The 18476-nt window shown below is 38.1% G+C and overlaps 1 protein-coding gene across 13 annotated transcripts in view; it reads left to right on the top strand.

The window, feature by feature from the left end:
• The window catches only part of LOC133551130 (myocyte-specific enhancer factor 2D homolog), a 42956-nt gene that overhangs the window by 12262 nt on the left and 12218 nt on the right, over positions 1-18476 (top strand). For 2 of the 13 annotated variants that reach the window (XM_061897503.1, XM_061897506.1), the window contains exons 2-12: positions 3778-4001; positions 6541-6744; positions 6823-6960; positions 7026-7242; positions 7330-7386; positions 10294-10475; positions 10689-10718; positions 13414-13543; positions 13640-13808; positions 14059-14127; positions 16043-16093. In XM_061897503.1, coding sequence (XP_061753487.1) covers positions 3948-4001; positions 6541-6744; positions 6823-6960; positions 7026-7242; positions 7330-7386; positions 10294-10475; positions 10689-10718; positions 13414-13543; positions 13640-13808; positions 14059-14127; positions 16043-16093 — 1301 coding nt within the window. In that variant the 5' untranslated portion in view covers positions 3778-3947. Of the gene's footprint in view, positions 1-1148; positions 1318-3777; positions 4002-6540; positions 6745-6822; positions 6961-6996; positions 7243-7329; positions 7387-10293; positions 10476-10688; positions 10719-13413; positions 13544-13639; positions 13809-14058; positions 14128-16042; positions 16094-18476 lie in introns of all 13 variants that reach the window. The other 11 variants (XM_061897505.1, XM_061897504.1, XM_061897508.1 and 8 more) reach the window with 11 other exon arrangements.

The raw sequence follows: 18476 nt of genomic DNA, 5'->3' as shown, positions 1-18476 counted from the left end.
GCAGGACTTTTAGCTGCGGGCGTACACTTCAAGCTCTCCTTGCTCTTTCCTGTCTCTCCTTCTCGCAGAGAAGCTGGCGCACATTCATTCATACGTCACAAACTGTTACATCACATACACGCCCTCGCAGGGCAGAGAGGTGGCGACGTGGCTAACGTTAGCTGCTAACGTAGCCGTACGAGAGAAAGATGGTGCGGATCTGGTAAAAAAAGAAGGAAGACTTAATTCCCAATACAACAGCAGGGTTTCCCTCGTCTGGCGGTGGTTCGGCTTCAAGTGGGAATATGTCGAACAGACAACCGTAATTTGTCAAGTGTGGGGGGGCGAAAGCGTTGCTATAAAAAGTAGCATTACTGCTAATATGTAGCATCATTTGTAAAGTCACTCGCTAGAGAATGAAGAGAATTTCATAACCTTAGTAACATACCACATAGTGAAGGACAAATATTTGATTTCCTATTATGCAGGTCATTTTTATTTGACATTTAAAATGTCTGACAATCTTGCAATTTATGTTTTGGAAATGACTTGAATGTTTGTGCCATTGCTTAATAACTTTAATAAATACACTTTTGGTCAATTGACTTAGTTGTGATTTCCCTCCCTGCATGCAGTATTAAGAAGAATGTTTTAATGTAGACACATAGAATCATCATACTGCTGTGATTATATGCATCAAGTGTTCATTCAAGGCCAAGGCAAAATATCTTAATATATATTGTATATCGCGATATGGCCTAAAAATATCGCAATATTAAAAAAAGGCAATATCGCCCAGCCCTACTTTTAAGTTGTTTTGTGCAACATATTTATTGCAAGATAGCAAGTCTTATTTTGTTGGCGACAGTTGGCGCCACTTTTTTTCATCACAGTGCTGCAGCCAAACTTAGACAATCATTGAATAAATGCTCGACTTTGTCCCGCCCACGGACGGTGATTGAATGAATAAGTTATCGAAAGTGGGGATAGGTTGATTGGCAACACTAAATTGGCCCTAGTGTGTGAATGTTGTCTGTCCAGGGTTTCCCGCTGCGGCTTTGCTGTTAAGGCGGCCGCCTTAAGAGCCACCGCCTAAACTAAAATCTTAACAAAAAAAAAAAAAAGTCTTAACAATCTGATCTGTTTAGTTCTGTGTCTGCCTCTGTCAGTATGTCTCTCCAGCATTGTCTCACCCACGGAACCATCAGATTGGTTACACTCAGAGCGGTAACAGCCAATCAATCAGCAGTGCGTATTCAGAGCGCTTGTAACAGCCAATCGGCAGTGCGTATTCAGAGCGCATGTAACGTGGAGCAAGCAGAAAGGTGTTTTTAGCAGGTAAGGCAGCGGACTCTCCCCAAATGATAATAAACACCTCCCAGTCAACTACTAGTAACATCACTATGAGCCCGTTGACGTTTTACAAACAAGCGGCAGCTCAGCTTGCTTGCAGTCCTTGAAGTGAAGGCTAATTAGCTATTAGCGTAACGTTAGCTTACTGTGCCATGTGTGCGTGCGTGCGTGCGTGCGTGTGTGTGTTGCGGACAGCAAAGCCTTGTCTGTCTCAGAGAAAGACAAGCAATATTGACCTACAGTTAAAACTAAGTTATTTCTGTGATGATTGAGCTGTGTTAAAGCAGCAAAAAACAACATGTTTAATGAAGAGTTTCTGTCTCTTGATAGTTGATATAATAATATAGATGTATCATAAAGCCTACATGAACTCCATGGTGTTCAGGGATGAATAATCTCTCCTATTGCTATTGTACAATTTTTTTCAGCTAGTTACATTAATCATTAGTAATGTAACAGCTTAGTTTTGAAAGGCATGGTCCCTGCTATCACATGTTGATAAAAATATAACATTTACATAATAAAATTCAACTACAGGCTTCCCAAATCCTGTAAAAAATTAAGCAGAGACCCCAAAAGGGCCAAGCGGTAGAAAATGGATGGATGGATGGCGTTGAGCATATGTCAGCATGTGGCCCCACTTTTAAGTCTATTTTTTTTTTTTTTTTTTTTCAAACGCTTATTGCAAACGCTTACTTACAGTAAGGCATTAATTCTCCTTTGTAAATCATTATTTTGGTATCTCAGGTAACTAGGACTGTTTTGTTTTTACTTAAAAGGAAAAAATATCGAGATATGTATCGTATATTGCCATTCAGCAAATGGAGCGGAAAACGCAACCAAAAGTTGTAAGCTTCTTCACGTGACGAAGCTGGCCTACGTCACCACAGTCTATAGTCTATTGCCCCCCATGCTGTGGTGGCAGCGACAACGTGGAGACGTGATGGCGACAGACCGAGATGCACCCACCCACCCAGCCCCTTCCCCGGTACCCTCCCCCTGGAGAGTCAACACCTTAACTAACACATTTTCTGAGTGAAACACTGCTGTCTATCTGTGTTGGCCCTGCGATGAGGTGGCGACTTGTTCAGGGTGTACCCCGCCTTCCGCCTGATTGTAGCTGAGATTGGCTCCAGCAACCCCCGCGACCCCAAAAGGGATAAGCGGTAGGAAAAATGGATGGATGGATGGATGGGAAGGGGGTCACTGCATGATAATTGGACGACTTTTTTGATTGACAGCAAAATGAGCGAATTAGCAACCTTGAAATATAAAAAAATATAAAACCCTGCCAAACCATTTTTCAACGTTCATTGTGTTGGTTCTGTTGATGTGGAGGTATTTATAATTTTTTAAGTAAACATTTCTTTGTAAAGTCTAGCATGTTTATATATTTTATCTGTTATTAGAGATTGTACTCATGTTTAAAAAGTAACTGAAAAATAATTTCCTTTACTTGAAAGATCAGCAACTTCCACTGGTATACATACAGCCCGTGTTACATTGTACAATATTAACAATTATAAAAATAGGGCAAAACAGACCTATTTTTAAATTGATGTTAATTATTTTCAGCATTAAAATATGCATATATATATATATATATATATATATATATATATATATATATATATATATATATATATATATATATATATATATATATATATATATATATATGCATCATGAACAATTATGCAAACATACAATTATGTCATTTTGACCACGCCCCCACCACCACATGCAGATTTCAAATTTGGGGAAACCCTGCATTGTGCTAAATCACATCGTGCAATACTCACTGGATAGGTCTGCTTTTGTGTATTGTTTCACCATGTTGGGGACATTCAGTAGTACAGTTGTATGTGGATTCATGTCAATATTGCCTATACATATCTGACTGATGTTTTTTAGTTTATTATTTTTATTTTATTTTACTTATAATGTGTGTTGGTTTCTTATATGGGGGAGGGAAAAAACATTCGACATTTGTTTAATTGTATTTCAGTACTTTATATGTAAAAAATCCAATAAGCAAATGTTAAAAAAAATACGAGGATGAATTTATTGTTCACAACCAGGATGGGAACACTGAGATGTATCATACTGGATAAATTATTGTCAAGCAGGCAAGTGTTAAATTTGGAACACGTGTGCCTCTCATGGCTTCCTTGTGGCCCAGCAACAGGCCCCACAGCAAAGCCAGAATGTGTGGCTCAAATCTGAAGGGCCTGAGATAATATGGTGAAATTATTTCTTACTCGGTGCCCCGGTTTAACCCAAGTTTCTACATTTTACAAGAAGAGAGAACAGTTACCAGGCAACCATGTGTAGTCACCAGGAAGTTAATCTTACTCACCTTGGTATTGTGTTGAATGGCTAGTTTTAATAATGACGGTAATAGTCTGGCCTGAATGTTTACCAAAAACATTTTGTCTCCTGTAGCTCTTCTCTTCAGCTCCATCCACGAACAACCTGCCAGAGAAATGAGTGTGCGCCATTGTCCTCCACTGCCTTCTTCTTTCTGAGTGTTTACCCAGGCTGACGAGGAAAAGAAAGCTTTTTGGCCTCACTTAATTTTTTTTTACTAGACAACTTGACTGCCGCAAAGCATCATGGGTAGGAAAAAGATACAGATCCAACGGATCACAGATGAAAGAAACAAACAGGTGAGTGCCAGCTCATTATCGGCAAAATGTGAAACCTTGTTTTGTGTTACACTATTTCGCATGCTTCACGCACATATACATGTATGTATATGTATGTATGTGTGTATGTATATATATATATATATATATATATATATATATATATACATATTAGGGGTGTAACGGTACATGTATTTGTATTGAACCGTTTCGGTTCGGTGCGGAGGAGTACCGAACGAGTTCCACACGAACATATGAAGTAGCCGCCTATGCTAAAGTCTTAACAGCTGCTCCGCTCTGTCTCCTACACAGCACCCAGCATTGTCCCATTGTATGTGTATATATATATATATATATATATATATATATATATATATATATATGTGTGTGTATATATATATATGTGTGTGTGTGTGTGTGTGTGTGTGTGTGTGTGTGTGTGTGTGTGTATATATATATATATGTATATATATATATATATATATGTATATATATATATATGTATATATATATATACATCCAAATGACATGATAGCAGCTGAGATAGGCTCCAGCGACCCCAAAAGGGACAAGCAATAGAAAATGGATGGATGATGGTATCACATTCACACCCCAACACTGCTTTACCTAACAATCAGTAATCATGATTTCACTATTGATAACAATGATCTTATTACTTTGGCCATAATTGGCAGCCCTTGATCTCATACATGGACACTATTTTTATCTATATGGAAAAAAAGTGCAGTTATGTCTCATGGCAATCAGTGCCATGTTTCAACATTCTTTTATAACTGTGCGTGCGTGCCTGGGATCAAAGTAACATTTTTTTCATAGTAATTATTGAGACAATTTTGATATAATCTTGTCAATGTTCTAAAAAAAAAAACTAGCCTGTTTAAGACAACTACAGCCTCATCAACACAATTATATCTAACAAAAAGTGTCAAATGTTTATAATGAACTCTTGGTCAGGAAGTTAGTTTATGGTTTATGCTTTTGTTTTTTTGGCAGGAATTCTATCTACATGTATCTATCACACCAGCTATGTTTTGCCAAACTTACTTGTGCATCAATAAAGTGATATGTACATGTACACTATTTATATTGTAAACCAGCGCACACTTGCATTAAGGAGAATGTTGTTTTAATCGCCTGTGCGTGACATAAGGTGTCGCATGCAAAATGAATCAAACATTTGTAAGTTAAAAATCTTCATGTGTTGTCATTAAATATGATTAAAAACATTAGATAATGTTGCACATTGTACTATGCAAATTGTTTGCGTTTCAGAGACTGTGTTTATGTACATTAGGCAGCCATGATTAACTCTCGAGGCTTCACTTGTGTGCATGTAACTTACACAATAACAATAGCTTCATTAATAAGAATAACAATAACAACATGAAGAACTGTGAGCATACTGACATTTGCAAAATAAAATTGGCAGGTTGACATTACTGTTTTGAATTAAAATGATCGAATAACCCACTTTGATAAACTAAGAGACTGACTGGTGCCAGCTCCCGAGTTTAAATGCTAACATGAAAACAAGAGATATTAAAATGTTTCCCCCTTAAGAAACAACATACCAGATCTAAACATATCTAAAAACATTGCAGTTTACAACTAAATATTCAGTTGTGCACATTGAACCTACAAGCTGTGCTCTCATAACAGAGTGATCGTTATATACTCAAGAGGAATACGATGTTGAGGTATTTTTATGGTACATTCAAGGACAGCTGAAGAGAGAAAGAGTCCACAACTGCCAGAAATAATACATTATTAATAGATTTAATCAGTTACACACTTTATTTATATAAACCTTATGTATATTCATCTTAAAGTGCTACAGTACAAACTAATATTTAAATCCACACAAGCTTTGCCATTAAAACAGATAAATTAGTAAGACTAAAACATTGTCAGTGAAGTATTAGAAACACAAAACATGTCAAATAGTGGTTTCTCTAACAGGGTGTCTATTTAATTTACTTTTTTTTTAATAACTTGATCCAAATATTTCAACAATATCTTATTGTTGAAGGTGCTCAAGAAGTACTTTTTTTTTTTGAGCACCTTCAACAATAAGATAATCGTGATAATTTTGGCTACGATAACTGGAATATTACATTTTTATATTGTTACATCCCTTGTGTTATATCGACTGATTAAAAAAACATTGTGTATTATACGGCCCAGCTCTATGTACTACACTGAGTAGATGTGTTAATTGGAGCATTTACAGTACATAAATCCAGTACTTGTAGTTAGAGAGTATCAGAAGGTAACTAAATGCAAGTCTCTTCTGGACTATTTAAGCTCTACTGAGGCAGTTCGGTTGGAGTGGGGGTTGCAGTTTCCAGTTTCGTCAAAGTTCCTGCCACTTGAATGCTCTGCATGTTTGACACCATGCACTTGAGCGAGCAGCTGTTGGTGAAAATAAAACGCACACGGCTCAACGACTTCACGCCAACAAGAAGCTGTTTGGTCTCAGGCGTATGTCTGAAATGGTCCTTTTGAACATTTATTATCATGAACGTTTATGTGTTCCTAGGTGACATTCACAAAGCGAAAGTTTGGCTTGATGAAGAAAGCTTACGAGCTGAGCGTGCTGTGCGATTGCGAGATCGCCCTGATCATCTTCAACCACGCCAACAAGCTGTTCCAGTACGCCAGCACCGACATGGACAAGGTGCTGCTCAAGTACACCGAGTACAATGAGCCCCACGAGAGTCGCACTAATGCAGATATCATTGAGGTAACGCTTTCTGAAACTCCTCTGTCACAAGAAGTACAAACGCCTCCATGCTTTTTTGCTGTCATTTTGCCTGTGTAGACTTTGAGAAAGAAAGGCTTCAATGGATGTGACAGTCCTGAGCCTGATGGCGAAGACTCCATTGATCAGAGTACCCTCAATGATGACAAGTTCCGTAAGACCACAGAAGACCTGGATGTTCTCTTCAAACGCTACGGAGTAAGTCTTTCTCATTTCCTCTTTGCGTGCCTTCAGAGCATCATGGTTCCTTTCAAATGTGGCAGCAGTCTACAGCTCCGCAGCAGACCTTCTCCATGCCTGTCACCGTGCAGGCGTCCAATCCCAATACGCTGCAATTCAGTAACCCCGGCAACGCGCTGGTAACTACCTCCTACGTAACGTCGCCGTCGCTCACAGACGCCCACCTCCTGTCGCCGCAGCAACCGGCTTCTCAGAGGAACACCGTGTCTCCTGGGTTGCCGCAGCGACCGGCCAGTGCAGGTGAGCCCACAGCCTGACAAAAGCATGGAGTAAAAACGTCAAGACAGCACTTCGATAAATTTTGAATTCTATCTTTTCATTCAACAGGAGCGCTTCTTGCAGGTGACCTGAATAATTCAAATGGCGGCTGTCCAAGTCCAGTCCGTGAGTGACTTTTTAAAAATGTTGTCCAGTCTGTGCATTAGGACCCATAGAAAAAAGTTGGTGTTTTTAGGGTTGGAGAAACTAATACAAATTGTATTAGTTTGTTAGTCATTTATTTTTTTATAATAATTTTCATTATTTAGTGCACCTGGGGATAGGTTGATTGGGAACACTAAATTGGCCCTAGTGTGTGAATGTGAGTGTGAATGTTGTCTGTCTATCTGTGTTGGCCCTGCGGTGAGGTGGCGACTTGTCCAGGGTGTACCCCGCCTCCCGCCCGATTGTAGCTGAGATAGGCACCAGCGCCCCCCGCGACCCCGAAAGGGAATAAGCGGTAGAAAATGGATGGATAGTTAATACAAACCCCGTTTCCTTATGAGTTGGGAAATTGTGTTAGATGTAAATATAAACGGAATACAATGATTTGCAAATCATTTTCAACCCGTATTCAGTTGAATATGCTACAAAGACAACATATTTGATGTTCAAACTGATAAACATTTTTTTGTTTACAAATAATCATTAACTTTAGAATTTGATGCCAGCAACACGTGACAAAAAAGTTGGGAAAGGTCGCAATAAATACTGATAAAGTTGAGGAATGCTCACCAAACAATTATTTGGAACATCCAACAGGTGTGCAGGCTAATTGGTAACAGGTGGGTGCCATGATTGGGTATAAAAACAGCTTCCCAAAAAACGCTCAGTCTTTTGCAAGAAAGGATGGGGCGAGGTACACCCTTTGGTCCACAACTGCGTGAGCAAATAGTCAAACAGTTTACGAAGAACGTTTGTCAAAGTGCAATTGCAAGAAATTTAGGGATTTCAACATCTACGGTCCATAACATCATCAAAAGGTTCAAAGAATCTGGAGAAATCACTCCACGTAAGCGGCATGGTCGGAAACCAACATTGAATGACAGTGACCTTCGATCCCTTAGATAGCACTGTATCAAAAACCGACATCAATCTCTAAAGGATATCACCACATGGGTTCAGGAACACTTCAGAAAACCACTGTAACTAAATACAGTTCGTCGCTACATCTGTAAGTGCAAGTTAAAGCATCTACTGTGCAAAGTGAAAGCCATTTATCAACAACATCCAGAAACGCGTTGGCTTCTCTGGGCCCGAAATCATCTAAGATGGACTGATGCAAAGTGGAAAAGTGTTCTGTGGTCTGACGAGTCCACATTTCAATTTGTTTTTGGACATTGTGTCATCCGGGCCAAAGGGGAAGCGACCTTTTCAGACTGTTATCGACGCAAAGTTCAAAAGCCAGCATCCATAATGGTATGGGGGTGCATTAGTGCCCAAGGCATGGGTAACTTACACATCTGTGAAGGCACCATTAATGCTGAAAGTTACATACAGGTTTTGGAACAACATATGCTGCCATCTAAGCGCCGTCTTTTTCATGGACGCACCGGCTTATTTCAGCAAGACAATTCTTCTTTCTTCTTCTTTCTTTCTTAGTTTATTTTGAACATGAGCATATTTACAACACAATACATCACACAGTTTCATATCACCTCACATCACATCATGTCCAAAAAGCAGTAGGAAGAAGCAAAGCTTATTTAATCCTACCACTTTCCCACGTCAGAGCGCCCACAAATATATACATTCATTTACTGACTCTTTTTACAGCAAAATAGTAAAATTACATCCGTGAGTGAGTAATACAACAGTTCTGTAACATGTAATTAATTAATTCAGTCATTACCAACATACTAAGATGAAGAATATCTTATTTTCAATAAGGTTGAAAGTAGGGGTGTAACGGTACACAAAAATTTCAGTTCGGTACGTACCTCGGTTCAGAGGTCACGGTTCGGTTCATTTTCGGTACTGTAAGAAAAAAACTAATTATACATTTTTTGATTATTTATTTAACAAATTTGCTAAATCTTCCACCAAAAATATGTTTCTTAGTGGAATATTTGATGTGAAGTAATAGGAAACTTGGATAGGTCAATAATTCATAATAACATTTATTTTGATTCAATATTATGTTTTGAGCACTGACAGTTAACTAAAAATTATTTGGGAGACAATTATTTGATGTTTAAAAAGTCCATATTATAGGTAGCGGGCTGTTCCGCGGCATTTTTGTTAATGGTATCCATAGTACTGGTATTAATAATGTTAAGTCTATTTTGCGCAGTGCACTTTAAATAATTTCGATCACATCAAGGAATTTATATGATGGGTGCTGCGATAGATTTAACATGTCAAAATTTGGCTCCTCAGTAGAATGCACTACAGAAAAAACGTGCGAGTCATGTAATATTCTACGAGGAATATCCCAGCCTGCCGCTGGTTAGTTGTGGCTTAACTGACCCATCACCTGGGCTAACAGACACTGCAATTGCCTGTGTCCGAGCTTGCTCTCGTGTGACTCAAATAGTAATCTATATTTTTGGAAAAAGTGTTGGCGCCTTCCCGGTTAGGGTGAAGGCCGTCCCTTCCTCAGCAGGCTTAGTTTGCTCCAAGAAGAGGGCCAATTATCAATAAACGTTTGTCCTTGTTCTCTTCCAATACTGGTCAGCCAAATAAAGTAGAAAGTTGACTGCCGGATTGGTCATAATGTTTGTGTGTGTATGTATATATATATATATATATGTTTATATATATATATATATATATATATATATATATATATATATATATATATATATATATATATATATATATATATATATATATATATATATATATATATATATATACTACATATACATATACACACACACACAACACAAATGCTGTGAAGTCCGGCAGTTATCCAAAATTAGATGTGAAAAATATGAACAGACTTTGTGGTGATATGACAAAGCTGAGAACTCAGCACAATCGTGGACAAATGAAATTGTGCGGCGACTGACTGCGTCTACCTCTGCTCAGCTAACGGCTACACCAGTGCCAGGGCCTCCCCGGGCCTCCTGGGCGTATCCAACGGCAACAGCCTGGGCAAGGTGGCTCCAGCCAAATCTCCGCCCCCGCCTCAGAGTCCTCAGATGGTTAACAACCGCAAGCCGGACCTCCGAGTCATCACTTCTCAGGGCGGGAAGAGCCTGATGCAGATGGTGAGCTGGTTACATTTTGCAAAAGTCAAACACTTGTTGAAGTTGAAATCTCGTTAGTTCGCATTTTTGACTGTCGTTTGCACATTTTGTAGCTTGTACTTTCCCCTTTCTTGATTTTGTTTTTACAGGCCACTCCCACTCTTATTTAGTTTTGTCACATTCTACTAATCGTTTAAAATAAGTTGTAACCTTCTCTGTTACCGCCCTTTACAGACAGAGGATGAGCTGGAATTGGTAAACGAGGTGAATATTAGCCCATCCCCATCCCCCCGCATGAGTCTGGTTTTGGACGACTTCCTGGGTCTTTAGCATGGTCGCACTAGATGACGTTCTCATTTTTCTTGGGATAATGTTCATTGTGACACCATGTGGTTCAGACCTCATGAGCGTGGTGTTATGTAGTCTTGTCTTAGAAGTTATACTCTTTCGATAAATGAATGATCTAATTCAGTATGTCCTCCATTATGCCCCTTGATTAAGAAAAAATCCATATATATATATATATATAGACATATATATATATATATATATATATATAGACTGTAGATCCTCACTGTTTCTAGGGGTTACATTCTGAGACCCCCATTAAATGGCGAAAAAGTGATTTTGATACTCCTAAATATGCCTTTGACAGTTATTTAACACATTTTAAATGTAGAGCAACTAAATGCATGCAGAATGTCCAAAGTGTCCTGGGGTGCTTTTTATAGCTCATTTTTATTGGCATGTTGTACAAATGATATTGACCAAAACCAGCAAAAAATGGGAAAAATTGACTTTTTAAAGAGTAAAAGCTTTAATGTTAACTAACGCCAAAGAGTATTTAATATGCTGTTGTATTAGCCTTTTTACAACATTAAAAATGTATAGATAAATACAAATCAACGCTTTTGATTTTCCAGCACGTGGTTCACATTAGAAAAGGTTTGGACACCTGTTATACAATATGGTACTTAAAAACATCAAATCTTGTCTTAGCAGCTTCATCAATCCATCCATTTTCTACCGCTTGTGCTTTATGTTGGATAATATTGACTCAATAGACCTGTGAGTCAGCACTTGTTTTGCCTTCCAGCCGCTTTCTATTTAAGTTACTATGAAAAAAAAAAAAAGCTGTTTACAATTTAAAGTGGAGAGTGGGACTACGTGAGGAAGTGCGACAAGGCGAGGCTCTACTGTATATTCCATCAAATATAAAAGATGGGTGTATCCTCCTTTTCTAGTTTTGGTGGAGAAACACCGCATGGCATGATCTTTTCTCACTAGCGAACCATTTTCACCCTCCACCACTAAACAATTTGTGTTACATTAAAGGCATTTTTTCAGCAACATATGTGAGGGAATTGAGCTAAGTGCTATACTGCCCCTAACCATTCTGTGATGCCTGTGCTTTAAAAAAAATAAAAACACCCTTAGGTCAGACTGACTTGAAATGTCTCACACAGCTTAATGCGCTCTGTAAAACATCCACTATAACTTGGTTTGTGGTTTAGCCAAATCAGCTTGAAATCTGGTTCACAGCTGTGTGTAAAATGTGAGGAAGATTGTTTGAAAAACATGGCCGCCAACAAGCAAAACATCTTGATTCAGTCATTGAGTATTTGCAGAGGTGGGTAGAGTAGCCAGAAATTGTACTCAAGTAAGAGTACTGTTACTTTAGAGGTTTATTAATCAAGTAAAATTAAGGAGTAGTCACCCAAATATTTAGTTAAGTAAAAGTAAAAAGTATGTCGTGAAAAAACTACTCAAGTACCGAGTAACTGATGAGTAACCTGTTCGTTTAATGATGACGGCAACAAGTAATGCACAAAAACCTAAAAATAGCAATGAACAAATTCAGAACCAGGAATATCTCTTAAGCAACTAAAACAATAATATATATTTGGTTTTACACTATATTGAAAAAAAAAAGAAAATTAATTTTACCTTTGCAACCTCATTATACTCTTGGCTAAGTTTTATATTCATAAATGTAAGTTTCTCAATACCGGACCTGTTTTTTTGCGCCTTTAAAAAAGATTTAGAATTCTACATTAAAACACTCTATCTCTAACAACCAAAAAGCTGTGAAAACGATGATGCTGTGTTCCAAATTGAAGTTATTTACTGAGATTGATTGAGCCTATGGCTTTCCACTTTATATATGTATATATATTTTTGCATTCTATTTTAGTTACTTTGAATTTACAACCCCCTAGCGCTGTTTTGTACGTTTTTTATGCTGTTTTGTACTGTTTTTGTACTTTGATTATTATTTTCAACTGTTTGTAGATGTTGAAATTTAAAAATTAAGGTTTATTAAAAAATTGCAGTTAATCATGTGACCGCCTGGCTCTGTTTGATTGGTGAAACGGAGTCAAACGTCACCAGTGACTGCATTTGATTGGTGAAACGCAGGCATGTGATAGATCCTACTTTGAAGGTATGTCTGACAAACCAAAACAAACAAAGCGTGCATTAACAGATCGGTAAAAATCAGTAGCGAGCTGAATGTAGATAAATGGAGCGGAGTAAAAGTAGCATTTCTTCTCTATAAATATACTCAAGTAAAAGTATGTTGCATTAAACTACTCTTAGAAGTACAATTTATCTCAAAAGTTACTCAAGTTGATGTAACGAAGTAAATGTAGCGCGTTACTACCCACCTCTGACCATTTGTCTACTGTTGATAAAACTTTGTGCTAAACATGCTGGCATACATATAATACAAAGTATTTAGAGCACAACCCACCGGGGGCGCCATAAATGTAATTTCCGTGACATTGTCTGTTTGACTTTGCCTTTAATGTAATATTTCATAGAGAGAAAATGAGACAATTGTTTATTACGAAGAAACCAACATGCACAACCCCTCATTGTCATTTCAAGCATGTGGGAATGTTTGCTAATGCTAATATATGAAAGAGTGCCAATTAACGAGTGGCTTCCTCTGTTCTAGAATGCCCAGCGTCTGGCAGCCGGAGCCCAGGTGGCACAAACCCTCAGTACACCTGTGGTGTCGGTGGCCACGCCAAGCCTCCTGGCGCAGGGGCTACCCTTTTCCGCCATGCCCACAGCGTACAACACGGGTGATCACGCTAGCTTTTCTATCCTACTCAGAGGTCATTCAGGAATCTCTCCCGGCTAATGAAAAATTTAATTTGTATTTATATTTTTAAAAACAGAGTACCAGCTGACGAGTGCAGACCTTACTGCGCTACACGCCCTGGCGTCTCCTAGCGGCTTGTTGCCCAGCAGCGTGGCGTCTTGGCAGCCGCAGCAGACCATCTCCCAGCAACAACAGCAAACACAACAGCAGCAACAACTTAGTCTTGCATCGCTCAGCAACTTGGTGTAAGTCCTCTTTGTCTTCTTTTACACCTTGGATGGATCCTATTCATACTTTACATTTATATATTTATACATTTCACCTTTTTCCCGACAATCACCAGCATCTCACCATTTCACACTAGAAGTTTGGACCTGGTTGGGGTTTTTTGTAACCCTGGTGATGACATACACATCAGACAGGATTTGGGTCACGACAGCCCACTTTTGTTAGCGCCTTCTCCTTGAAGTGTGTATTCTTTCCTCTTGTCCACAGCATGTGGGGTGTGGACAAACAGAGCAGCGAGCTGTCTAGCCAGGTGTCCAGCCTGGCTGCCAATCTGAGGTGTGTCTGTGTGTGTCAAATGTCGCCCTCTCGTGTCTGCAGGGGCACATCACACCTTAAAATCACAGGCATTAAACACACACTCACTGGACACCTAATAGGTACACCCGCATTATCTAATATGCCTAGTGTATTGTAAATTTCGATTTTCCTGATAGGAGTCGCCCATGTAGTCAATTGGATTTTTTTATTTAATAATTTGGAATGTTTTTTCCTACACTGAATGTCTCGAAAGCTGGCCCCCTGGCTGGGAATTGAAGCTGTGCCCATCTGCATGAAAGGCAGCAGTGTGTACTATTAGGCGTGTTACATTTATTTCAATATTTACTAAAGTTGACTTCTTTCTTCCTAATTTGTAAGGGTTGATGATATATAAGAAAGGTAACAAGCATAATGGAGTAACACCTATTGCAAAACATTGAGGGATTATGATTGGTGATTTAACACTTAAAATTTAACACAAAACCAAGTTGCACAGTTGAGGATTCAAATGTTGGATTAAATGTAACATGTACATTTTAGTTTTCTGAAAACAGAGCAGTCGAACTATGCATCTAGGATGTACTCCAATAATTTACATAACTGCCAAAACATAACGGATTCATTATTCATACTGTATAAACACTGTTAACGGTGTTTGCTTCATTGACTAATAATTTGTCTTAATTATTGTCAACCTATTTTTACCTGCTGAAAATACAACAAATGCATGTAGACTAAGACAATAACTAAATTAACTGACAGATTACTCAAAGAATAAAACCGAGACAAAATAGAAATTCAATCATGTTTAATTTTGTTTTGTAGATGGGTGGGACAAGTTCGAAATATATCCAATCACAGTTCTTAAACAGTGTACATATGAAAGAATGGCCGAGAGTTAGTAACAAAGGAGAACCAAACAGAAGATTTTTCTTGTGAGATGAAAAAGTTGAATTTCTCACCACCAAGGATTTAACATGTTCCACATTGTAGTATATGTGTACACCATGTGGCCAGCCTGAGAGGGACAAATGGTAGAAGATGGACAGATGGATGACATTTGCAACGCCACATATGTGTAGTTGCTGCTTCTGGTTCCCCTGCGCTCGTAAACAAGTTATGATGAGGGAATGCATTGTAACTCCGTTTCACAACAGATACATACCTGCCTTGCCAGAGATGTAGCATAAGAAATATAATGTGTCTAAAAGACATTTATTGGCATTTATCTGTCTAGGAAGAAACAACCTTAAGATCATGCTACTCTTGTGTTAAAAAATTGCATTGCAGCTTGTCTAAGTACAAGTGCTTTCCTTAGGCCTTACCTATTATACTTTATATTTTAGTTGACTACATTTACTGTAACTTTAGCTGACTAAAAATATTGATATGTCTTTGACTAAAACTAAATCAAGTTAAATGACTCAAATTTGACTAAAACTTAAACAAATGTATTTAAAAGACTAACTTCAACTAAATTAAAAACTGCTGTCAACACTGGAACACAAAATATATTACATGCACTTTCACTGGTTTATACTGTAATAAGTAACTGTAGCATTAGGGTGGGATGTATTGTAGTTGTCTACAACCATGCATCTTTGTTGTTTTTGGATCATGTTAGATTGTGCATGTGTACCTAATGTTGTGGGTAAAAAGGAGGTATTTCAAGCTCAGGATTTGAAGAGAAAGCTGTACACAAACAAGCACACACAGTGTCTCTGTGGGCGTTGTGTGTCTGTCAAGTTGTTGGTGTGTTACTTGTTTTTAGTGTTTGTTTTGTCAGGAAGACATGGATGTGTGGTGTCTTTTTGTGGTGTGATGGTGTCTGTACAGCAGACAGGAAGAGTTGTTTGCGCTGCTCAGACTTATTGACATTATTGTCGTCAATAATGTCCTCGCAGGCCTCCAACCTTTTCTTTTCTCCCCACAGTCTCAGCTCGCCGTCCAACCTGCTCTTGGGTAGAGATGAGTGGTTGGGCCGGTACTGTATCCCATTTCCTTTTTCCTGTGTGCGTGCTTTTGGCTGAACCCACCCCCTCCTGAGCATGTGTACAGTCCCTGACATGGTTTTCATGCTTAGGTCAGGCCACTCATGGTGATCATTTCACGCTTCCAGGGCCCAGCAGTGCTTGTAGGTTATGGAAGTGAATGGCAAAGACTTGACTCCTTTCATTGGACACTCCCGAAGGAGTTTGAGCTAACTAATAAGCATAATCATAACCATAACATTTTTCAATTGGGACTTTCACTAATACCCTAAGCCAGGGATGTCAAAGTTATTTTAGCTGAAGTGCCGCGTGGAGGAAAATCTATTCCCGCGTGGGCCCGACGGGCAAAACCATGGCATAATAACTTAATACAACTACAAAAAACTTCAGATTGTTTTCTTTGTTTTACTTTGGCCCAAAATAGAACAAGGACATTTGGAAAATGTACATATCACAAATAATCCTCTTGACAAAACACTTCTATAGTAAAATTCTGAAGAAAAAATTGGTGCAGTTTCAAAAACAAAATTAACTTACTCTGTGTATGTACAAAGCAATAAAACATTAAGTCACAGCCCAACTAAGATTGAACAAAAAACTAAATAAAGCATGAATAAAAACTCTATCAACTACCTCATTTGTCATTTCTACATATTAATCCTGTGCTAACTCTACAAACTGTGGTAGAAATTATTCAAGTGGGTTGAGTTACTCCCTTGTAGGCATCACTGTGTAGCCATAGAAGAATAAAAGCTGTGGAATGTTTGAACATTTTTAACAAACCAAAACTACAAACTTAAAAGACTGACAGTATTGCAGTAAATCACAAACTGTTCACTTTTTTTAATTGGCAGAGAAGACAATTATTTCCACAGAACTATATCTTTGTTTAGTGTCTCATGCAGCAGTTTAAGTGGGGTTACCAATTGTTTATTTTACTCCTGTTTGTTTTACGTTGGGTGTACATCTTGCTTGGTATACGTGCTTGCCCCGGTATAAACGATTTGCTTCCCTAACAGAATTGCTATTGCGACATCCAATGGACACATTTAGAACAGCAGTTTCTTTCATTTAAAAATACAGCTCAATTTTACACTCTGCAAACTCATTTCGCGAGCCGGATTGAACCTGTTCGCAGGGCTGCACGTTTGACATCCATGCCCTAAGCCATTGCAAGTACTAAATGCTACAGGGTTATCTGGGGGCATAGTGTTGGGCTGCGCGATTTTGAGAAAAAACCTAAATGCCATTGCTCCCGCCAAAATTACAATTTGCTATATTTTTTTTTTTTACATAAAATGCATGAAAGTGCGCTTACAAGTGAAGGAAGACATGTTACTTTTAGACTCTCAACATATTCTAATCTCGAGGTGCCACACATTAAAACAATATGCAATATTCACTTCAATAAACATTTGGCTTTATGCAGACAGATTGAGTTTTTGTCTACATCATGCTCTTAAACTGAAGAAATATTTGATCAAAACTATACAGTGATTATAATGCTCCAGACTTGAGAAACTGATCAGGCGGGCCGGTTCTACAATCGGAATGAAACTGGACTTACTGGTGACGGTGACAGAGAAGAGGACTGTTGACAAACTAGTGAGCATCCTGGATGATGCCAGTCACCCTCTGCATAGCGTTATCAGTAGCCAGAGGAGCCTGTTCAGTGCTAGACTCCTTCATCCCAAGTGCAGGACTAATAGACTCAAAAACTCCTTTGTCCCACACGCCATTAGACTGTACAACTCCTCTCTGGGGAGGGGGGTACAAGGATGACAGGGGATACAAAACAATAACAGTGCAATACGTTTTCATAACATGGTCACTACTGCCTACTTTGTCTTGTTATATTCTTATTTTACTGTTATATTGTTATTCCAATTGTTGCTTTTTATTTTTTATTCTTATTGTAATATTTCTCTATTTTGTTTCCATTTAAACCCCCATTATTTACTTTTACTTTTTTTAAATTGATCTCAACTCTGTATACTGCTGCTGGAATTTTAATTTTCCTGAAGGAATCAATAAAGTGCTATCTATCTATAATGTAATGTAATTATAATAGTGCAAGTAATTAAAAGGGCATTAACTTATTTTTCCTTAGTGTAGAATTGTTTACCATTGTGCTGTAACTGGAAGGTAAATACCTTTTATACTATAAAAATAAACAAAAAAATAAACTGAAGAAATAATTTATCAAAACTATACAGTGATTGTATGTAATGTAATTATAATAGTGCAAGTAATTAAAAGGGTATTAACTTATTTTTCCTTAGTGTAGAATTGTTTACCGTTGTGCTGTAACTGGAAGGTAAATACCTTTTATACTATAAAAATAAACAAAAAATAAAATTGACTCATTTCTGTAGG

Source organism: Nerophis ophidion, linkage group LG04 (assembly GCF_033978795.1).
Source record: "Nerophis ophidion isolate RoL-2023_Sa linkage group LG04, RoL_Noph_v1.0, whole genome shotgun sequence".
Taxonomy (NCBI): Eukaryota; Metazoa; Chordata; class Actinopteri; order Syngnathiformes; family Syngnathidae; genus Nerophis; species Nerophis ophidion.
Note: the sequence above shows the minus strand (reverse complement) of the source record. Positions and strands in the feature narration are given on the sequence as shown.